Raw genomic sequence first — 24,639 nt, 5'->3', positions numbered from 1 at the left:
TGAGTGTTTATTCACACTTCCACAGCAGCAGCAGTGCTGAGCCTCTTTAACATTTTCTCTTTTGTAATCCAAGGATTAAGCCTGTGATTCAGAAACTCCTGCCCTATTTCCACTCTGTGGGAAACATGATTTGATTTGAAATGATTAATAACCTTTCAATAGCTCCTCTCATCCGCCAACCCCCAAATGCAATAATGATAATAATAATAATAATAGCTCACAAAGGATGAACTGTGGGCGCAATATCCTAATGTATGTCAGGTATATATGAGTACCATGTGCACTGAGGACATTGCACATATATGTTATTCACATGCATCCATGCACATGCACACAATTTTCATTGTGCACCAGACAGTCCATGATGAAATTCAATGGTTCATATTTTACTTGTATGTTACAGTCTACAGCACAAACTACACAGCTTCATTCTGGATTATATTCCTCGTAAAATCAGCATGACACATAATGAGCCAGCGGTTTATTCAGCACAATAAGATTATCTTTTAAGTGGTCAAATTCATCATCATGATGAATATGAATGTTAGCAGACTGTCAATCTGAATCTCTGCTGATAGTTAATTGCTGAGCATGCCTGGGAAGTGAAGCACGCACTGACTGTGTAATAGAGACATAAAAGTGATCACATCATTACTGCTTCCACTGATATTGCTCCTCTGAGAGACATTTGTAAAATAATCAGTTAATCAATAACAGTTCTGTGCAAACAAATCCTGGAAAATATGTTTTTTGTGCATATTCATGTTATGTTGAAAGTTGTGTTTATTGATATAAATCACTTATACAAAGTTTATGCTAAATGCTTTGCTGAATAATCAATAGCTAATAAGTTTTGGCTTAGATAAACTTATCTATTCCCTTAAAAAAATGAGGTTCTGAATAAAAGATGTGGTGGTTATGTACATGTGAGCTTGTCATCCTGCCTCACAGTGTGTCGTATATCTGTCACATGGCACAGTTACAAAATATCTCTTAACATTATGGGCAGTGGTATTGACTGGGTAGAGGAAGCAATGAGTAATAGATGAGGGGAGGGGTGTGCAGAGGCGGAAGCAGTTGGTAGCACCGTTTTAGGCGCGTTCACTGCGTTGTTAAAGGAAAACCATATTCTGTCACTAAATTAGCTACTGTATCTCTTCCATCTCATGATTTTTGTGATATTCCTTCTGCATCGACACCAGTGGTGTGAGTTCTTGCAAGTGTGTATGTCACAATGGTGTTGCTGTACAGTTGCTCTGTGTGTGTGTGTGTGTGTGTGTGTGTGTGTGCGCATGTGTGTGTGTGGATGGGGGAAGGGTGCGATCTGAACATGCTCCAAGGCGAGTCCTCCCCCCCTTTTCCTCTCTCCTCCTGAACAGCTCTGTTGTCTCCATGGCAACGCCATCTTGGGCAAAGACATGGATGCATATGTGTATACACACACACACACACACACACACACACACACACACACACACACACACACACACACACACACACACACATACACACACACACACAAATTCCAAACTTACCTATTAGGTTAGATGACAGAAGAGGATCAGGCAGTACATGGAAGAGAAAAAAGAAAATAATACATTAGGTCGAAATTATATTGGGCCTCAATTTTAGTCGAGCACATTAGCGCACATTTATGACCGCCCACACACACACAAACCCACATACTCATATGCATGTGCATGCATGTTTACGCACACACACAAAGAAATGCAGTGCAACTGTGAGTTTTATTGTGACAATGTACAAATCCGTAGTACTGTATTACCCACTACCTGATTTTCTTTCTGCTGTCGCTCAATTTTATGTTTCTTTCAAGTGACGAAATGATTCCCAGCACAACCAGTATAAAACACAAACCATATATTTCTAAGTAACAGTCCAAACAGACTGTCAGGAGTTGTATCTGTGCTGCTCATACATTGGTAATGTAGCACTGCAGCAGCATATTCCCACTGACAGCACTTCAGCTGCAGTGCCTTGCTTCTCTTTCCACCCCCACAAACCCTCAGAGAGCCTGACCTTTGCATTCAGTCATGCCCAACCTGCTGTATCCTCTGGACCAGGGATCTGGAGCACCCCCACCCCCCACCTCCCACTTCCTGTCCCTGCAGCTTGCACACATTACATCTTAGTGCATGTGACTCGCCACTGATGTGATTGTGCAGTTTTTTTTGTGGAGAAGAGCTCCTCACAACACAAGGGGGCAACCTACTCCTTGTGCATGTTTCCTTTGAGGCTCATGTTTTACTAGTGTGGCATTCCTATTATTTAGATGTGCCTATTTTTATGTTTTCTTCATGTGCAAGGCCTATTATTTATCTTATTTAAGTTTGATGCGTAGCTGTGCTGGTCCAGTGATTATTCAGCAGTGTCACTGAAACTGACCTGAAATGCAGCTGAACACAAACTTTTTGCATTCTCTTATAATTTAGCACGTCAAATGGTGCAAATGGACTTGAAAACCTGAATGATATCATTGAAGAATACCAAGAAAATACAACTGCAAACAGGATACGTCAGGGGAAAAAAAAATCTCTGCTTCAGGTGATCTGCCACCCACTTACCTTATGTAATCTTATAAGTGACAATATATCACAAATACAGCAATATTATAGAAATATATATACATATATATGAAGAAAGACAGACATTCAAAGACATCCATAGAGATTAATCACTCATCTCCCTGTTCTAATCCAACTGCCACTTATTAATTTACTTCCAAATCTGTGCTCGCCTCCACTGGTTTCTGGAGTAAGTAGGACAGGGGCGGATCCGGGGAAACATGAGCCGGAAGAAGATGAAAACCAGGACAGCAATATGGAGTGTGCCCAAACACACATATGCATACACACCCCTGAGAGGCATACAGCAACACTGTGGAACACAGTGTTCACTCATTTGGAAAGTAATGCCACAGTGCCCAAAAATCATATAATTAGTTACTCTACTGTAAAGCAACACAGCTGTCTGATATGACATTAGGGCAATGCAGTTATTCTCCATGCACAGTATTCATAAACCAGTGAGCATACAGTGCAGTTTTTTTTTTTCTGGAGTGCTATTTGTGGTTTCACCGAATAACACATCTCAATATATTTATAGTTTACAGCTTTGTGGTTCATGCTCCTGCCTCAGCCCTTGATTCCAAGAAGTATTTACTTGTGAAAAAGGACACAAAGGCGAACAGAGGGCTTAAATGAAACAGTTGATCAAGGTGATGATTCCTGTGTGAAATATGAACGGCAGATAATCAGAGTCTGGGTGATTTGAATGATGTAAGAGTTACAAAAAGAGAACAATGCAGTCTGTACATAAAATTAATTCAAATGACCCTGAGCCCATGGACAAACAAAACAAAACAATATACAAAACATGATGTGGACTCAGCAATCCACCTCATAGCTTGTGAAAGCAAACACCCTGTCTGGTTTGCTTCACAGCACCCGACCAGTCTTCCAAACTGTCAATAAGCTTTGGTAAAAGCAAAGGTAGCACATTATTCTGATTGGTCAGCTAGAATCAGTGAAACTCTGGTGGACCCCCCTGATTGGCTGAATGCTGTGCCTAGCGACAAAGGCAGCATCTGATAGATCTCTCCTTTCACAGGGAGCACCCGCAATTGATTCACTCACTCCCCTCCCGTATCCATGGTGACGCAAATGCAGCCCCCATTGATACCCCTCCCTACATCCCCCATCCACCACACCCTTCTTTATCAGCACTCTTGTGTAACTCCCAAGGGCAGATATGTTATTTTTACCTAAATACAGCCGCACAAATACATATACAGGATTATGTCTGAACAACAAGCACATGGTTTGTATTGGTTTAAGCATTTAATTTAAAAGAGAACACTCACAGCTCCCAGTGCACTCTGCCCCTCTCATTTTGTCTTTCTGTTTCCTGCTCACACGCTAAAATACCCTGAACTAAACAATTTTTCGGTGGGATTAGAAATAAATCTAGCATTATAGGCAGACATGGATAACCTAGATTTGTCAATCAGAGTTCACTGGGGAATAGAGCATGTACAATGTGTAGCTTAAATCAGAGTGGAAAGTGGGACAGGACCTGCTATCAGTGGATCAATAATAACACAGAAACTCAATAATGAAACAGGTCAATACACTACCAGATACATTGTAGTAACATGTTAAATAACTGAATGTGTTGACACACAGACACACATAAGGAGTGTCAAGTGAGTCCATTTTTTGCCACAAGGAGGAGCCTTTCTACCCTTTCCTTTGTTCTCCATTGCAGGTCCACATGCACAGATCTACACCAAGCTGATGTCAGAGCCAGGCAAAGCTCTAAAGCTTTTTATCAGATTAGCAGACTCACACACACTTCAAAAATTATATCAGTGACATAGATACACTCCCCGTTGTGGTGTCTGCTCGACGTTTTCTTTGCTTGCGGAAATTAAAATGTCACCAGTCCCTGATGGGAAAAGAGATGCAGATGCTCTGCATCTAATACCTGCAGATTCTTATGGCCAGTAAGACAGCGCCAGCAACAAGCAAACATTAGAGGTGATACAAAATATCATGTGTAAAGCGTCTGTACATGCTGGATGCTACGGACAAGCACAAAAACAGCTTATGTAAAGCATAGTTTATTCACATTCAGGTGTCTCCTTTATATATATCCCATTACCCATGCATTTTTAATTGAGATTATAGAAGCAGTATTGTGCAACATTTATCTTTACGTTATCATTAGTCATGCAGTGTGAGATCCGTAGCAGTGGTGACTTTGAAACACACTGCAGGTGCAGGTCTGCTATGCCAGGGCATGGCCTATTTCTTTAAAAAAAAAAAAAAAAGAAAAAAGAATGAATTATAGAGGAGCACACTGGCCTGCCTGAGAATCTGACATTAGAAAAGGGCTGAAGAGATTTTGTGAGGCTGCTCCACTTTCCACAGAAACTGAAGGCAGCTATTTATAAACTGATGACTTGCCTACCATTCGTTCGGGCTGGGACTCGGACGCTGCTGTTCCCTGAGAGTGGCAAACACCATCTTTCACTCTCATCATCATCAAAACTTAAACATGTACATGAAAGCACAGAAACTTCTTCAGCCGCGATGAGGATAAAAAAGGACTGAAGCACTTGATGAGTATGCATTTTAGTTTGTAGTGTGTGCTTGTGCATGTCAGGGGTGTTTTAACTGGAGAAATAAGTCAAGTATATAAATGAATTTACTTCATTTACACTTTTTGTAAAAAAAACTCATTTTCAGCAATGCACCATTTTGTATAAAATCGAAACCTATTAGTTATAATACTTTTTGATCTTTTAATCACTTTCAGAGACATATTACTTCATGCTTTCTCTTTTTTCTTTTGTTTGCATTGCAGTAAAAATGCATTGTAGTATTCAAGAGGAATTTCTGACAACTTTTTTTTTTTTTTACAATTCAACAGAGCAACAGACAACATGTCACTACAGATGATTTAGCACCCCTGTCACAACTGGCTTATATGCACACACACACACACACACACACACACACACACACACACACACACACACACACACACACACACACACACACAGACAACTGGAAATGCTGACAGAAGTCTCAGAAAGGAGAGTGCCTGGACAGGAGTTCACCGTTTAAAGAACCTTATACGGACCAGTAATAATACTCTGACATTAAATATTTGACATATTAAATACCTCAAAGCTGTACTTTACAGATCAAATAAACAACTTTCCACACATACATTTTGACACACTTTTTTTTTTCTTTTTGCACATTCCTGTGTCCTTTGTTAGAGGAGAACAGTGAGTAAGGACTAAGGACCCCCTGAAGATGGGCTTAGGGAACAATTACACTCAAAATTCGTTATAGAGACCCATTTACAGTGGTGTGTAAACAAGCAGACCAATCTCTGTGTTATTTTTTTTTTCTTCATGTTTTCTAACAACTTTGTTTATGCACAACTTTGCTCCTTTTATTCACATTAAGCAGGTTCCCACTTCATTATCTGTAATGTGATGCATAGATTATCTTGCCTTGCATCTACTGTGGATTTGTTTTCGGGTGCATGAAAGATTTAGTCACTACATCACATCTGATTTAATCTCAGCGATCTAATCACATCAAACAACACACCAAAGTATCCAATTACTGTCGTGAAGCTGCAGCTGGGGAGAACATGCATACTCCACAAAAAAAGGCCCTTGAAAGTATTTGAAAACAGGACCTTCTTGCTGTGAGGCAAGAGCACTATTCACTGCGCCACCATGCAGCCTTTTGAACACCTTTCACCACTAATTATGAAAGCTCAGATCAGTTCTAACTTGTCTGAAAGTCCAGTAAATATACTGTGGAATTCTAATTCATTTTGCTGATAAATAGTAATAAATCATTATATTGAAGATTTGCTCCAGCCACAATGGATGACGCAGCCTTTTATACACCCTAGCTTATACCATGGCACTGTGATTACATTTTAACATTTTATTTCTGAAGTGTATTGTAAAGCTAAAAAAAAAGAAAAAAAAAGTGCTTAAACCGTTATTTAACGTTTGGTTAAAAGATGCTTTGTGATCAAGAGGTGCTGTTTCTAGTTTCTTTCTCAATCTTCATAAATTTTCCTAATTTTTTTTCTCTCTCTCTTTCATCTTTCCTCTTATTCCAATCTCTCAAATGTAAAATGACAAGTTCTATGTAATGGCTGTTACTTGTTTCCTCTATCCAGCAGTTTTGGATTATGTTAATTTTGTTTTTCAATGTAATGCTCACATGTCTGAATTGGTACACACTGTGTAGGAATCTAGGATTGGCCCTGTAGGGTGGGTTGAGAGGGTGGGGGTGGGGGGTGGGAGGGTTAAAAGGCTGATCTAGTATCCTTTTGGGTTAACTTTGTACTTGTCCTTTTCATCAGTTCCTTGGTTGTTATATGGAAAATAAAGATATTGCTGAAAAAAAGAAAGAAAAAATGCTTTGTGATCTATAAATGATCATGAACACCCTTAACAGCATGTTTTGTTTCCCTCTTCCAACACACCTGATTCAAATGATCTGCTCGTCATCAGGCTCTGCAGAAGCCTGATAATGACGTTAATCTGAATTAGTTGTGTTGCAAGAGGGAAACATAGAAATCATGTTGGACATGGGGGCCTGCAGTACCAGGATTGGGAAATACTGCTGCAACTGGTGTTATGTGTTATATCATGCAACAGTAGAATTTACAGTGAATCATCAGCAGGAGAGAAACAATAGCCAGGGTGTGGTAATGCTAATCTTTTTCTCTGTGTTCACCCTGACGAAGGTTTGTGCTTCACATACTGTATTTTGATGAAATGAGCATAGATGATATCGTGAGAAGGTTGTGGCCGTGTTTTTCATGTTATCCTCATATGTGGCTGGATTTCTCGAGGTACTCTCATTTCCTTTCGTAGTCCAAGACAACTGAGATAAATAAAGTCTATTCTACAAGGTTAATTGGTCCTGAATCGTTCATAGGTATGAATGTGAGTGTTTGACTCTCTTTCTTTCTGTTTGCCCTGTGACTGACTGTCGAGGGTTTCCCCTGCTTTCACCCATGTGGCTCCAGATTGGCTCCAGTGTTTATAAAATTTTTGGAAGAAATGAAAGTACTCAGATGCACTCAATACACACTGATTCAGACCATGTAACTCAGCACTGAAAGGCCCACAAGTCCAGCATGAACTCAAACTCAGACAAGACTGCTAACCACAATACCACTATGAGCCCAAAAAAAAAAAAAAATAAAAAACAAAACATAGGCCATGGTATCACATTTATTCTATTACACCTCATGAGTCCTAAAGAAAGTCTCTATTTATCTGCTTGGGTATGGGCCATAGTATATAAACATCCGCAAAGAAAGGAACAGATTTAAGTCACACTCATCTTCTTCAAACTATTTTTTTTCAAAATCCATACAATACATTAGATTCTGTCTGTGAAGTAGCAATCACTGGAATTCAGTCAACAACAGACAACTGAAATAGTTGCCATAAATTCATACTATGAGAAACACGCATGCACGCTTGCACAGAGTGACTGAATAACCCTAATTTTTTTGTTTGTTAGTTTCAGGCCCGAGGCTGTAAAAAGGCAGACAAGAGCAGTCTGCACTTGATGTCTGGAGTCTCCTGCTGCTGCTGTGTAGTTGAGAGAAAGGTGCTCTAGTAGACATACAGTACATCCACTCACTGGTCAAGGTTTGGACAGGCAAATATACCCCAAATGTGTTTAGAAACTGGCTTTTATTATACCACTACCAATTAAACAATTATTGAAATACAAAAAAACAAGATAAGAGTAAAAAGAATTGAAAATGTGTCGTTCATTGCATCAGCTTGCAGTTGCAAGAAAGCAACAGGAGGGGGCACAAGGAAGAGAAACGACAAAGAAATCAGGATGTGTATGAGGGATGGAGAGAGAAAATGAGAAGAGATTCTTTGCGTCAGGACGACAATAAAGAGATATGCAGACAAAGATTGCAGACATGAACTAGTAAACGACGAAGAACCAGTAGATAGTGGGGATGAGAGAATGCTATGAAAAGTAGTGTATGGAGATATGGAGAACAAAGGCAGGGGAAAGAAGGAGGAGGCGGGCAGTCAGTGGGAGGAGAGAGTGGGCTATGAGTCAGGCTTATGGCGTTACCACACATCATCCACACACATGTCTCATTGTTTTATTCATGCACTGCACCCACTTAGAGAAGAAGGCAGAACACGGACACCGATTTAACAATTATAACCTGTGTAAACAAACACCTGCCCAACCAGAGTGCAGTCCACATCACATAATCTACAGTAAACTCCAGCCAGCACCGTGTTAAAATATGACAAGAATTAATCCCAAACACTGACGTCCCTGTTTTGTTTTTTTTTTTTCCCCTGACAGATGGGTTATCTAAAAATAAATACAGCAGACCAACTTCACAAAATGAAAAGCTACATGTGGGATGGGATGAGTCACCCTCTGTACTGAGCAGCTCACTGGTTCACACTCATAGAGATGACCAGAGGGAGTCAAATGACATCCAGTATATTTCCAAAACAAAAATTATACAAGCAGCAGAGACTTTTCACACGTTCATGTGTAATCTCTCCTACAGGAAGCTTACTCTCTGAATCTGCAAAAACCACACGGAAGTCATGTGATCACAGTCGATATTAGCCCAGTGACTGTGTGCATTCTCCAGAGACCACAGATCAATACATTATCGCTGTAAATGCACGGATAGTTTGTTTGGTGAGTCACTTTGGCTCCAAGATACAAAAAGGAGGTGTTTGAAATAAAATGTGCTATTATTGACTTCAGATTTGAGTCAGGTTTAGTTTTGCCTATAATGTGAAAAGCAAAATGACATTTGATGCACAGCTTCAGTTTGTTTGAGTTTAAAGAGAAGTTTTGCACACATTATATTAAACTAATAAACCATCAAGCCAAAAAAAAAAAACATTTTCTGGAATCGCAAATCAACAAATATCCTTACAGTGTTTATTTATTCACTTCACACCTTAATCATTAGCTGCATATGTGATATATGTTAAAAAGATGCAAAATGTCATCAGGAAAAGTATTTCCCTCACAGAAAATATCCTCCATTGGTTTAGAGTGAAATTGTGTCCCTCCCGGATTGTGAAGCACCTTAAATGACAATTACACACAGTGTTTTAGTACAATAGATTATGTTGCTCAATTTATGTGGTTGTGGAATACCCCAAGCAAGGCTGAAGAGTGAACAGTTACTCAAGAGGGCACAAGACAAGTCAGTCGCAGCTGCAGGGTTCCTCCTCCCCCAGGCTTTCTGAGTGTTACCCACAGCCAACATTTGATGCTGTCCAAATGTAGCCTCAAATGCAAAATACAGCATTAATCAGTCAAGTATGATGTCAAGTATATCACATCTGTGGCCAGATACTCCCTTTACAAGAACATTTACCCCACAGTGAGCAGTGCAAAGACACTGCTGTAAGAGGGGAATCCTCTTATGAAGGCTGCATTACATTTGTAAAGGAGTAACTCTTCTTTCCTCACTCATTCATGTGTTCTTCAACTTGCAGTTCTTAAATCAAGATTTCTGGACACTTCACTTTATTGTGTTGATGTTTTCAAATGGAAAAATGAAGGAAGATTCCTACACCATCTTTAATGGTTTTAATCGTTCGCTGTCTCTCATGTAGCCTGGCAATGACCCGACAGTCAGTTCAGTCCTCCAGGCAGCAATGCGATTACCTAAGCACGGCAGCAGATGTTGTGGCTGTATGAGCACTGACGCCAGACAAGAGCAGTGCAGACCTGCATCTGTTCTGATCTGTGTTGATTCAGAAAAAAAAAAAAAAAAAAGGAAAAACAAAGCTATACCACAGTGCTGACTGTGCTTAAAAAAGTGACCAAGTACTGGTTATCACATCAGACTGGTATTCTTAGGCCTGCGTGCTGTTCTTCATTGGTATTGGGGAATTTTTATTTACGTAAAATATGGTATACACAAAAAAATATTGCAGAATTATACAAGGGAACATGCCATAACAACGCTGTACCTGGAGCTAAGCTTTTATCATCTAGCAGCAATTTAAAATGGCACAAACATAATGTGTGCAAATAATGTTATTTAAAATAGTTTTGATAATCCTCAAACATAAAGACCCAGTTAACACCCCAGAGAAAGACTTCCCCTTAATTCAGCTGCAGTGGAGTGATGCTAGAACAGACACGATCTGACCTATAGGACTCCTCCCTCTAGCACTGAGTCAGTGGACTGAAATCTAATGAAACTGAAGGCTTATATAAGTTAGTGGTGGTCTTCTCTCCACAGGGTGAAACATAGTCACACAATAGGTCAGGCATGGGTGAAGAAGGAAAATGTGTATTTTTTTTGTATTTTAACACCACAGCGGGGCAGATATGCCATATTCATTTGTCTGATATACTTGCACGTCTCTTTATCAACTCCAAAGAAGCAGGTTTGACCCAAATACTGAATAGGAATGAGGAGCTCAGGCCAATTCCCATCAAAGCCACACATGGCTCTCAACCAGTCTCGTCATGTTCTAGGACAAATGACGACAGTGAAAGGAGCTGTGCCAAGGAGCCTTGCTCTGCAGTGTTGAATGCAGCCTGCTGTTACAAGCGTAGGATTCTAATCAAAGTGCTTGTAAACACCAAAACAAACAAAATCTGAAGTGCAGAAACTTGAAGCTGACCGCTGACAGTCTCTGAACTTATGAAGAGAAATGAAAACGTTTCTTGAAATATGTTTGACATGATAATATTTCCTCTTTTTTGCACAAACCTTAAACGTAAAGAATAAATAACAGAAACATGGAAAATTGACAAAATAAAACACTGAAATCAAATGTGTGTTTTTGTGCCTCTTTGTATTGAAAGTGCATCAAATCCTGGACACGAGTGAATACAAGTGCTGCTGCTGCTGCTGCTGCTGCTACCGTGCAGCGGTGGACACTCCGACACAGCATGCTGAGATACACACATTATTGGGTGTTGGGGAGGGGAGACGTGAAACTGATGCGCTGGTCACTGCAGCGCCTGGCTGCACTTGCCTCCCTGATGCTGGAGTTCACGTATGATTAGCAGCATCATTACTGCTTGCGCTAACCGTGTTCTTTATTATTGTTATTATTTAGCCACAATGTCAATTTCGGATATTATGGGTAATAATAGCGTGAAAATTTACTCTTTTTCTGTTCGCCTCAGTCTGTGAAACACAAGAGTGCTTGCTAATGTGACAGTCTGATAGTAGCAAACACAAATGTGGAATATTTAATATCTGAAATAACAGAAGTTAAAGAGAAGGGACAATTATTCTTATTAAGTCTCATATGATGCAAAGAAAGCTTGACTGTCCAATTAATTCCTGCAGGTTTGAAGTAGAGCACCACAAAGGGATGGACAGATAGCTTATTGAACAAATGCACTGCAGGACTGCCTGTGCTTGCTGACAATCATAAAAGCTACATCCTGATAGGCCAGAACACCACATCTCTGGTACAGAGAGAAAGTGTTCAAGCACTCTGCACATAGAGAGAGTGCACACAGCATTTGCACAGTATTCCTTTTTTTTTTTGCATTGTAAATATGTTAGAAAATACTAAAAACAGCAACACTATGTTTAGCTGTGTCAGGATCATGAACCGCGCGCGTGTGTGTGTGTGTGTGTGTGTGTGTGTGTGTGTGTGTGTGTGTGTGTGTGTGTGTGTGTGTGTGTGTGTGTGTGTGTGTGTGTGTGTGTGTGCACGCGCGCTCATGCTCCTTCTGAACAGAGTTATTGTGAGTCTCATAGGGCCAATTCTTTTTAGCTAGCCTATCACATCTGTATTTATGGTTGTCCTGTTAACACTGTGTTCAAATCAAATTAGATCAGATTTCATTTATATAGCACTTTTCATACATAGCACAAAGTACAAAGTGCTTTACAAGTTGAAACACTTACTTGCAGTAGCCTACTTAAATTTAAAAAAAAAAAATTGCTTTGCACCTAAATGGTTTATGTTCTTCTTTGTTGAAAAAGCTCAATTAGTTTACATAACAGAAACAGAAAGACCTAAACTCATCATTTCATTGGATCCCTGGAGTGCACAACCTCTCCGTTAACAAAATTTCAGGCCATAGTTTGTTTATTAACCCCATTTTATCACTTCACATGTTTATTTCATGTAAAGCATGAAATACTGTTAATTGTGCATTTTCATGACAGCTAAAAAGTTAATAATTTTTTGATTCAGTTTCTGTATTGAAATACAGCAAATTGACCCCTTGACACCTAAACAGCCCTTTCTAACACCTCCCAGACAGCGTGCATTTTATGGGCCCTACACGGGAAAAAATAGTCATAGTCAGCACTTGAAATGTATTAACTTCATCCGCGTAGCCAAATCAGCTTATTTCAGCTGTCACTGAAAAGAAAAGAAACTGATCCCAAGTAACAGGAACAAATACACTCTGAAACAATCCTTCATTCAAGTCGGTGAGTTAAACACAATAACAACAAATTAAGGGAAGAAAGCGAACTTCAGACTGAGAAAAATGCCATCCTTAGAGTTCCACTGTAATACAATCCTGTTGTGCTGTTACAGAGTTAATTGGTAGGATCAGAGCAATCAAATGAGAGACAGTAATATTACTCTAGTTGTGTAGTGCTTTTTCGGGCAACTTACTCAGTATTATAGTGACATCACCATCTCAACATCATATGTCACTATTAAGCAGATCAACAGTTAAATTATTCAAGCTTTGTAGCGCTGCAATATGTAATAACACTGCATTATGTAATACTGTCATAAATTTTCATTTCATTATGTAATAACTTGCCGCATTTTGTAATAAAATTCTTGAACGCAATATGTAATAAAGTTTGCCACATTTTGTAATAAATTGTTACATATTGCACCGGTTATTACAAAATATGGGTGTTAAAAATGTTTTTGAAGAAAATGTAATAATTTGGCGCATTATGTAATAAACCACCAAAATTGATGTCTCAATTTGAAGAAAACATGATAACGCCAGAGCAACAGTGATTTTAAGCATTCAAGCATGACTCATAACTAAGAATTACTTTTACAAACTAGTAAGATGTTTCATTAGTCAACACTTATTTAAACATGAGTGTTCATTGTAATCATAGAGAATATGTTTGAAAGTTCAGACACAAAAACTGCATTAAATGCATGTTACAGACAGAAACATTATCAGTGCACTGAACTGTCAGAAGACACACACATCTGGATTATGTTATGCATATATACGTGATAGAAAGCAGACAAAAGACAAAAACTAATATGGAATAGAAAAAACTTTGCTCCAGTTCCATTTGCTAATGCAACATGGAGGTCCTTTTCTGTAGTGGTTACAGGGTGTCAGAAAAGTTACCACAGGGTTAACTGGCTTGTGGCGGCCAAGCGTTCATAGCGACGTCGCTTTTTGATCCTTCGATGTCAGCTCTTCCTATCATTCACCAAGCGTTGGATTGTTCACCCACTAAAAGGGAACATGAGCTGGGATTAGACTGTCGTGAGACAGGTTAGTTTTACCCTGCTGATGATGTGTTGTTGCAATAGTAATTCTGCTCACTAAAAACAGTCGAAACGATCTTTAAAATAAAAATGAGATATTTCTAATCTGTAAAATTCAAAAAATTAAAACAATTAAAATAAAAAAGAGGGCTATCCGCAATTGCCTATTAACAAAAAGATTTGCAATATATCCAATATCCAAGACATTTATTTAAGACTTGGAAAAAAAAGCAATTCCTCTAGTAGCAACCGTAGAAATACTTTTTCCTCCAACATAAAGTTCTCTTAAAACCACCACCACTTAGTAAGATTAAAGATGATCAGTCAGAAAATGATTGAACTAGACACAACAGATACAAAGTGTTCAAGGTTAAATGGGATGTGTGCCACATTTGGAAGTTCCTCCTATCATTCTTTCCTTTATTCATTCACTCTTTACATCATATCTCTCCTTCCTTCCTTTCTTCCTTCCTTCCTTCCTTCCTTCCTTCCTTCCTTCCCGCCCTTACTGTTTTCCAAAAAATGTCCTTGATTTTGAAATGTCCACAGGTTGTGTGCCTCAGCAAGTCCCGGGCCCTCATCCACTTGCTATTTTTTTCCAAATAGCTCCCTTAATCTGCAGAGAGACCACTCCCATGTCCAGTTGACTTATACAGCCTCCTGATGACACTGTCACTGTCATGTTCCAACTGAAGGCTTTCAGCTAAAGATTCCCTGATGTAGATTTGAGGAAGAAATCATGATGCAAGGTCTTGAAAAAGTTTAGAAACCCTGTTGAATACACCGAGCATTGACATGTCAGCGTGTAGTGTTAACTGAATAACATATGACAGCAATTCTGTCGGCAGGTTGGTCATGTCACAATTTCCATCATCATATAAAAGGACATCATCATGGGATATATCCAGAGCATTCTGATGGTGTTTATCCAGGCCATAGTCATCGGGTTTATCCAGCATATGGATAAACTATGTATGACAATGTACAGTATGTGCTTAATTTTCTCTAAATAATCTGTAATAAAGTAGCAGATAAACAGTCTGTAGTGCCAGAAAAGTGCCAGAAAAGGTAATTTCAGAACCTTTCCAAAACCAGTCTTGCATCTGCTAGTTTAGTTTATCGTTGTTAATCAGATCATGATTATTACCTTAAAAGTTTGACCATTCAATGCACCGATAATGTTTGTGTCTAACAGGCATTTTGTGCAGTTTTTGTCTCTGAGCTATCAGACACATTCTCTATAATTATAATAAACAGTTATAGTTGAATAAGTTTTGACTATTGAAACATAGTTTGTAAAAGTAATTCTAAGTTATGAGTCATGCCGGAATGCTTTAAATCAATGTTGTTCTGATGTTATCATGTTTTTTTTTTTTTTCAAATTGAGACATCAATTTTGGTGGTTTATTACATAATGCACCAAATTATTACATTTTCTTCAAAAACGTTTTTTAACACCCGCATTTTGTAATAACCGGTGTAATATGTAGCAATTTATTACAAAATGCGGCAAACTTTATTACATATTGCGTTCAAGAATTTTATCACAAAATGCGGCAAGTTATTACATAATGCGGCGCTACAAGCCTTTTCATCTGCATTTACCTGCAACAGGTTTCTTGTTTTATACTCGAAAATCACAGTTTAAAAACTAATTGCCATATTTTTGCACATGTCATCTTTTCGAGAATATGCTTTCACTGTACATTGTGTTGAGGGGTTTTAGAGAAGAGTACTGTATAAACATCTGTACCTCTGCTTTAAATTGAGTACAATCTAATGTAAAGTGCACATTTTCAGGACTCTTTTGGCACCTCTGATTATTCATATGAAACAAAATATTCCATTTACACTATTTATGCACATTTGGATGATTAAACTATTTTCAGTCATGATGTTTAAGCTTCTCTAAATAATTCAACATAATCGAAAAGAAGTTTTAAACTGCAATAAAGTTGCCTGGCCTTGACTCACATTCAGTATTCTCATTTAAATCATGACCCACTGAGCATGACTAACCTAATACTTAGGATTCTTGGTTTTTGGTAACTGAGCAGACAAAAGCACAATTTAGTATCTGATCTATGCACCTGATGAAACAAAGAGGTAAAGTTAAGATTTGAAGAATCAAATGCGACATGCATGGCAAACAGTATGTTGTCCCTCACAGAAGGAAACGGTAACAGACACAAAGAAAGAGCAAGATGTGATATGGGACAAACAAGCAAACCTGAATTTTTGTTTTAGAAAATAGAAAGCATAGAGAAGCAGAGGAGTTTTTGAGGTGCAGTCACCAGATTTATAACGCATATGCTCTCAACAGGGACATGATCTGAAGGAGAAATCCTAAATAAAAACACATAGTTATATTTGAACAATTTTCACTTGAAGCTGAAAATTACACTTTTTGGGCATCAAGTGTTGTTGGTATGATTGACTTATAGCAGATGCATCCATCCAACCTTAACTCTTTAGCATAATGTCTCTTAGTAAAGGCGATCAGAAGCACGTGAGCATGTGTGACATGCTGTTCTACGTGTGCGTGAGAGCACAGTGAGCACAAGTCAGCATGCACAAAGCGATAACACAAAGACAATTGCTGCTTTGGCCATACAGTGCTGTGCCCGTAAATTAGATTAACATCACTGCTGCTGACCTCAATGTGAGTGGCGCCATTCACAAACAAAGCTGGAGCTTCGAGAGTGAATGTGCCCTACTGACACACAACAGTACATTCAGCATCCGCAGTCACAACCCTACAGGCATGAGGCACAGCGCCATACAGCTGGAGAGCATGTGGCAGAACGAGAGAGAGAGGAGGGAGAAAGACTGCGGATCGAAAAATCAGAAAAACGACTGGGAGACAGGGAAGGGCGATGTATGAAGGAGGAAACGAAGGGCAAGTGCATTACAGCAGGAAAAAGAGGCCAAGAGGAAGATGGGGGAGGGAAAAAAAAAGCAAGTGATTTCAGTGTGGCGGGAAAGCGGGGAAATGAAGAGGGAGGAGGCAGACAGAAGCTGCAAAAACAGAGCAAGAACATACAGAGCACTGCATGAAGCAACTCCCCTACAAATAAGAGTGCAAATGAAATTGTTGTTTTTTGAACAACTGAGAAAAAAATTGTAAAATTACGAAAGATGTCTATAAAGGGTAATGTAATTGGATTTTTTTTTTCCAGTTATGCTGCAGGTGTACATGCTGTAAAACATCATAAGAAGGTGGAAAAATAATACAATGTTTTTTGGGAAGCACAGCATGTGCTGTATGTGGACAAGCACCCAAATACAACAAAGGCGCCCCCTCAAACTGCTGAAATGAGAACACAGCCACTGTTGTAACTGGATTTCATACCTCTCCCCTCGTAGCACTGAATACAGTTTAAGGAGGAAAACACTATCACCTGCTTAACAAAGATAACATAAACAGACACACAGAGGCGAAAACTGTGAATAATTGTCAGTGTAGACATTCAGTATGCAAACACAATTGCACAGATATGATGAGCCAGCCAAGCAAACAGACAAAGCCACTGGAGCAAGCAGCCACACCCCTGCTAAAGAGAGCAGAATGAACATGTGCCATGCTGTACTCTACAATCTTGTTTTACTGCAATCAAAATACAGCTCAACCAGTCAGAAATGGTAGTATGCTTCAGATTGCTGCACTGGTGATACAGCTTAATGCAATGTGTTGATCCATCAGAGGATCACTGCATTTCCTTGCTACAGTTCATTCACTCCTCTTCCCATCTGTTTCCTCTCTCTTTGCAAGCTTAGAGAATACGGCTTCATAGAAATAAAAAAAATCTTTAAAAATGTGAAAAATACATGTCATAATTTCATCCCGCATGATCCACATCATCCTGCACTTACTACTTTTAATGGGATGCACTCGTAATTTAATCACATCTTTTCTGGGCATCTGCTGTCCAGGCACAGCTTACAGCACTGCTGTTGCACTGCAGCACACATGATGCCACATACACTTTCAATCAGCAAACACACACACACACACACACACACACACACACACACACACACACACACAGGCGTACATTAAATATTCACACACAAGCACACTGGGAGGCAGTTGTCATTACTGATGTAGAGCTAAATAAAACTGGACTGAGAACTGTTGGGAAAATGTGTGATGCCTCTTCATGAAGTCAAGCCTCACTGTGGATGTGAAAGGATCTTTAACCTTCCTGCATTTGTATTTTTCTTTTTTTTAAATCTCATTGGGTCAAAATACACCACCAGCCTTCAGCAGACATGTTCAGTGATTATTTTGATGCGTGCTTTCTGCTGGTACTTTTCTAGTTAGGTTGTATTGGGTTGACCTAGTTATGTGAAGAAAAGATTATCTCCATTCTATAAAATATCTAATTAAAGGCTCAGCTTTTCCCGCCTTCACCGTTGCTTCGATGTTTGGACCATCTGCTGCTTCGTTTACAATGACATTTTCATTGACATAATCCGTGTGTTCCCGGCAAAAAAAAGCCCATTTTCATTAAATATTGTGAGATGCCTGTGGATGAGCCATACAGAAGCCACTTCCCCTCCCCCTCTTCTGCTGCTCTGTCTGCCCCCCCCCTCCCTCTCTCATTCATCCTCTACTGCTGCTGTTGCTAAGACTCCTGAGCGCTTGCTAGTCTGTGAAAACCAGTACACTCCAAGAGGTGGATCTCCTGATGTGTTGCCATGGGCAACACACAGTATTTGACACAGAATCTACCCAGAAGTCTCCCATGCAGACCTGTACACATTCGATAAAGTATGACCTATTTCTCTAGCAAATCCAAATGGATTGCTGTGAATCGACTATGTGATTCACATACATAAAGTGTTCTCTCTCTTTTGTGCCTATACAAATAATATACATTTCTTCAAAAACTACAAGGATATGTATTTTTTTAATGCTTCATAAACAAACTGAGATAGCCGAGACATCTCAACCAAACCTGACCGGCTGCACATTGTGATTCACTGCACGCCTGCCTCAGGCTTTCTCTGCATCATTCTCTGTCTTAGCTCCAGCCATCCATGGCCGGTTGAATCACCTCGACCACATCACCATGTAAGGACCTCAAGTAACTTCTCTAGCTGGTCAGTCACGCTCCTTATACACATCGAACAAACCTCAGGGGGGAAAAAAAAAACATTGTGGAAAACACATACAGGGCTTTGAATAAAAAAAAGCAGTAACTGAGATAAAATGGTACAAAAAACCCATTTAAATAACAAAACATCAGTTAAAAATAAAACTAATTAAAATAATTGAGATCTTTTTTAATTAGTCACAATCCATTTTGGATGGGAAGTGAAATGTCATCAAAACTTTAAAGAGTCCAGCTGCCTTCATGAAGAAGTCAGACATAACATGACAGAGGTGACTGACAATCTTAACAGATGTTTGCTACAAAAAGAACCACTGTAGTAACTCAAGCAATAGGACCTTTAATGCTCCAAGTGTAGCCAACAAATCAGCCTTATTGCTTTAAGGACAAGGTAACGTATTGGTCACTGAAAAAGCCACACTTTGTTAAACAATAAATTCTACATAAATCATCTGTCAGTGAAAGATAAGGATCAGGGAGGACATGAAAGACGAAAAAAAAAACATAATAAGCTAGGTAAAAAGCAAAACACACACGCACAAAGAAAATGCACATTCCACAAAAAAAAAAAAAAAAAAAAAAGCCTGGCAAACTCAGCACTTCACAGAGGACAGTTAAATTAGAGTTCTCACACTGCATCATAGTGTAACCTTGTCTTCAGGTATGACTCTGGAAAAAAGGTGACTTTCTCTTATTACATGCAAACTCCAGACAGAAAGGCCCAGCCGCTACTGAACCCATGACCTCTACTCTGTATGCCCTAACCACTGCTCCAATGTTTGCATCATTTTATCATGTGGTAATATGATTTTGTTTTGTTTTGTTTTTTATTTTTTTTGCATTCTTACCTCATCAGAGTTTTATCATTGTGTAACTGAACAACAGTTAATAACAGTGTGATTTGTTAATCAAGAAGCGAACTGCAACCTGTAAGCCTACAACAACTTAATGCAGACTGCAGAAACTGAGTTTAGATATTTTTAAATTGCTATTCATCTGAGTAACTTGGAATAAATTATCTAATTTAGTGTTTTATTTACTCTTGTGTTAAAATATCTATCTTGTAATAACTTAACTATCGCTTGAATGCATATGGAAACTACTCTTGAATAAAGTCTTACCTCTTCAGAAGCACGCCTCCTGTCAGGTAGCACTAAAGTATTTGCATGGCTGCCGGGGACAATGGTAGATCCAATACTCATTCTGGGTCCAACCAACATGTATCGCTTATCTCCAGATCTGTACTGAATGCTGTGACACAGTGTTCCATCATAATTAGTCTCTTGTAAATATTTAGATGTATAGTCTGTGGATTTGGAGCACTGTGTTGTAATCAGCACAATTATACTGATGAGAAAAAGTGCTGAGACGGATCCTAAAGTGATCATCAGATAAAAAGTCACGTTGTTGTCATCATCTTTTGTTGCACTTTTGACATCAGAAGCTGCAAAGGCCTCTTTAGGCTCCACAAGTTTGACAGTCACAGTTGCTGTTGCTGAAAGTGAAACATTTCCGTTGTCTTTGACCATTATGACCAGTTTATGTTCAGCCTCGTCTGTCTCTGTGAAAGAGCGAAGCGTCCTGATCTGTCCTGTGTAGCGGTCCAAACCAAAGAGACTGTGGTCAGTGACTTCCTGCAGTGAGAACAACAGCCAGCCGTTATATCCTATATCAGCGTCATAGGCTCTGACTTTAGTCACCAGGTGTCCTGCGTTGACATTGCGGGGAATTTCCTCCACACCTTCAGCAGAGCCGTTGGAGCTGAGTGGATACAGGATGACTGGAGCGTTGTCGTTCTGATCCAGAATGAACACATTGACTGTCACGTTGTTGCTGAGTGATGGAGTTCCAGAATCTGTGGCTATAACTTGAAATTGGAAAGTTTTCAGGGTTTCAAAGTCAAAACTTTTCAGTGCCACAACTTCTCCACTTTCAGAGTTTATGTTTAAAAATGATGTCAGCTTTTTGTGTTCAGTAGCACTCCTCACTATGTTATAAGATATGAGAGCATTACTGCCCTCATCACAGTCATGTGCACTCACAGAGTATAACGGAGCTCCTGCAACATTGTTCTCTGTGACATAAAATGTATATGGATTTGCTGAAAACTCTGGACTGTTGTCATTCACATCTGATACTGTCACAGTTATTGTCTTTTCAGATGACAAAGGATGTTCACCAGCATCTTTTGCAAATATTTTCACATCATATTTGGACTGATGCTCTCTGTCCAGCATGGATTTTGTGACTATAGAATACATATTTTCCTGTAAAGAGGGAGTTAGTGTGAAAGGTACATTTTCGTTAATAGAACAAATCACCTTTCCATTCACACCTGAATCATTGTCATTTACACTTATTAATGCTACTGTTCTCCCAGGTTTTGAGTCTTCAGGAACTGCACTTGAAAAAGATGTCACTTCTATCTCTGGTGCATTGTCATTCAGATCCACAATACTTATTTTGACACTTTTTTCTGTTGAAAGGGGCACTTGTCCTTTATCAGAAGCTTTAATAACAATTTCATATTTGTCTTTAGCTTCAAAATCTAGGAGTCCTTTAACAATAATTTCACCAGTGCTGGCATCAACCTCAAAAAGGTTCCTCAATTTGTTATTTACATTATTTCCAAATGAATAAACCACCTCCCCATTTAAACCATCATCCAAATCTGTGGCATTTACTTTTACAACAGTTGTGCCAATAGGTGAATTTTCATTAACAACTGCAGTGTATGACTCTTTGGAAAAAACTGGCATATTGTCATTAACATCCAAAACATTAATGATTATTCCCAATGTTCCCGATCGAGCAGGTTTTCCTCCATCGACTGCTGTCAACAGCAACCTGTGACTTCCTGCAGCTTCTTTGTCCAGCGGTTTGTGCAAATACAACACAGGGATTTTGCCATCCTCTCCTCCATCTTTAACCTCCAGCCGAAAATGATCATTTTGACTGAGCTTATACTGTTGAATAGAAAACATGTCGCTGTCCGGGTCGCGGGCGCCCTGCAGCTGAAATCTCGCGCCTGGTAAAGTGGATTCTGAAATCTCCAAATACGTCTCATTGGCAGAGAAAGTGGGAGCGTGATCGTTAACGTCCAAAACTTCAACTCCAACATAGTGCACCTCCAGCGGGTTCTCCAGGACAGTCTTTATGTTAATAATGCAGGCAGTGATGCGTTCGCACACCTCTTCTCGGTCTATTTTTCGGTTCAAGAGTAAGATGCCATTCTGACTGAGTTGGAACAGGGGCGCACCTGATCCCGATGCACCTGATCCCGATACTATGCGGAATCCTCGAGCGATCAAAGCACTGAGATCCAGCCCTAAATCTTTAGCCACATTACCAACCACAGCGCCCACCGCCAGCTCCTCTGGAATAGAGTATCGCAGTTGTGCCGAAGTAAAATCCAATGTTAGTCCCAGAGAAACAATAAAAATCAGGCGCTCCAGCCATACTGCGCGTCCTCGTCGTGCCATGGTGATATTAAAACGAAACAAAGAGATCGGGATAGCTAGGCATTAAAAATAATGTCTACACGGGATTACACGTCCAGGACGCTTTCTGTAAATGATATTAAGAAACAGTCTTGGTGGAGCGGTACCATCATGCAGCCATCGCCCGAATGCACAATGATGTCGCGAAAATGCACCACACGAGCAACCAGGAGTCGCTCATTGCAACCAGCAGTGACACCGTGTGAGCAGACAATGCATAGACATTTCCAGTATTTAAGTTTTCAGAAATATTTTTTGGGGACTTCATTGCCCGTCCTTGGGGCAAATTTCTGAGGGCAGAAGAGAAAGTAAGTTGAAAATATACTGAACTTCACAACCAGTGGAGCAAGCGCTGTTTCATTGGTTTCTATATGGAATAATAAAAAAACAAACAAAACAAAAAACAAACAAACATGGGGTTGGTGCTTTCAGTGACTGCATAAATAAATAAATAAAGAAAGAAATTGAATCTTTGTTGTACAGACACCAGCCGGGCCACCGCACAAATAAACACACCACATTGCTGCCATCTTTGGAAGATTCTTCTTCAGCACCACGAACAGCGACTCTGGAGACCTTCCCTAAATTTTGTAAATGCTTGCATGATATATAACAGTTCTGAATGGGCGCTTACAAAAGACAAAGAATAACAGTAAAGTGAAAAAAATAATAATAAAAAAAGACAGAGAGAGAGAAAGAAAAGAAAAAAAGCCGCGTGATACCATACACATTTCCAATTTCAAACACCATACACTGTCATTATTCTGCAATGATCTGTTGTCAGTCGTCACTCCATGCGTAAGATACATGAAATAATCCTGAAGTTGAACGAGTCAGAAAAAAAACACAAAACGAAAAATCAATGAAATGCACAATCCGGTTTATTATTATTATTATTATTATTATTATTATTATTATTATTATTATTATTATTATTGTTATTAGAAGAAGAAGAAGAAGAAGAAGAGTAAAGTAATGGAACTAAAGATCTGTCTACTACAAGAAAGTCAACTCACCAACAGAAACTGTTAAAAAGGACTGGTATCAGTTCATTACCATACAATTTAGCAGAACCTGGCGCTCCACAAACAAATGAGTACTCCAGCCCTTACTTCAAATGTGTTTTGCACCTGTATCTTCGGTATTTCCTCACCTGGATAATAGGGCAGAGCCGACACAGAAAAGTCAGGAAGACCAACACAGACCGAACATAGGCAGTGGACTGAGAATAAGATAAGTACCAAAAAAAAAAAAAAAATCCCGATTTTCGAACGATTATGGCTGTCTGTGACAATTTGTTCACCATGATATTGAGATTCTTAAACAGGTAAATAAATAAATAAATAAATAAAAAGTAGAGATGTGATGTGTTTCTAAATCCATTGATGACAGATGCCTATTTTCCTCTCTTCAATGCATCTCTTGGCTGAATGCTTTCCTGTGGTGTTTGAACTAATTGATTAGGGATGTTTCACCATTGGATTGCAATTTTAACAAATATGTTGGTGTAAAAAATGTCCAATGCTTGACTGGGCTGAATTTTGTTAAATTGATTGGACATATTGCTTTGTGACTCAAAGCCCAATACTCTATTTACACAAAGTGATCTTTACAGATATTAGTCCTGTTTCCAAATTAATCCACCAAACTTTTTCTATGGAGTTTCTGATGAAATTGATCATAGTTGCTTGCATCTCTTCTTAAAGTTAAGGGGATTTTATTATTTTTCATCAGAACGTACCAACTTTAAACTTAAAAGGTCTTTACATTAGTACCAATTTGTGATTTGATTTCACAGAGCAACCAACCAAAAGGGAGCCAACCACAGGAATACAGCCAATAACGCACGCACGCACGCACGCACGCACGCGCACACACACACACACACACACACACACACACACACACACACACTCACTCACTCACTCACTCACTCACTCACTCACTCACTCACTCACTCACT

The 24,639-nt window shown here is 39.2% G+C and overlaps 2 protein-coding genes across 13 annotated transcripts in view; both read right to left on the bottom strand.

The window, feature by feature from the left end:
- The window catches only part of LOC115397319 (protocadherin alpha-C2-like), a 422,283-nt gene that overhangs the window by 111,834 nt on the left and 285,810 nt on the right, over window positions 1-24,639 (bottom strand). The window lies entirely within an intron of this gene.
- On the bottom strand, window positions 20,021-22,658 carry LOC115403883 (protocadherin alpha-8-like). Its single transcript, XM_030112922.1, has 2 exons — window positions 20,280-22,658; window positions 20,021-20,050 (listed from the first exon to the last, which is right to left on the bottom strand). Exons 1-2 carry the CDS (start codon window positions 22,656-22,658, stop codon window positions 20,021-20,023), a joined length of 2,409 nt encoding a protein of 802 aa, XP_029968782.1.

Source organism: Salarias fasciatus, chromosome 2, assembly GCF_902148845.1.
Source record: "Salarias fasciatus chromosome 2, fSalaFa1.1, whole genome shotgun sequence".
Classification (NCBI taxonomy): domain Eukaryota; kingdom Metazoa; phylum Chordata; class Actinopteri; order Blenniiformes; family Blenniidae; genus Salarias; species Salarias fasciatus.
The sequence above is the reverse complement of the archived record's forward strand: the minus strand, read 5'-3'. Positions and strand labels throughout refer to the sequence as shown.

Coding starts and splice junctions, on each gene's coding strand:
- LOC115403883 (XM_030112922.1), bottom strand. CDS start 22,658: ATGGCACGACGAGGACGCGCAGTATGGCTGGAGCGCCTGATTTTTATT. Junction 20,051..20,279: donor AGGTAAGACTTTATTCAAGA/GTAGTTTCCATA, acceptor ACTGTTGTTCAG/TTACACAATGATAAAACTCT.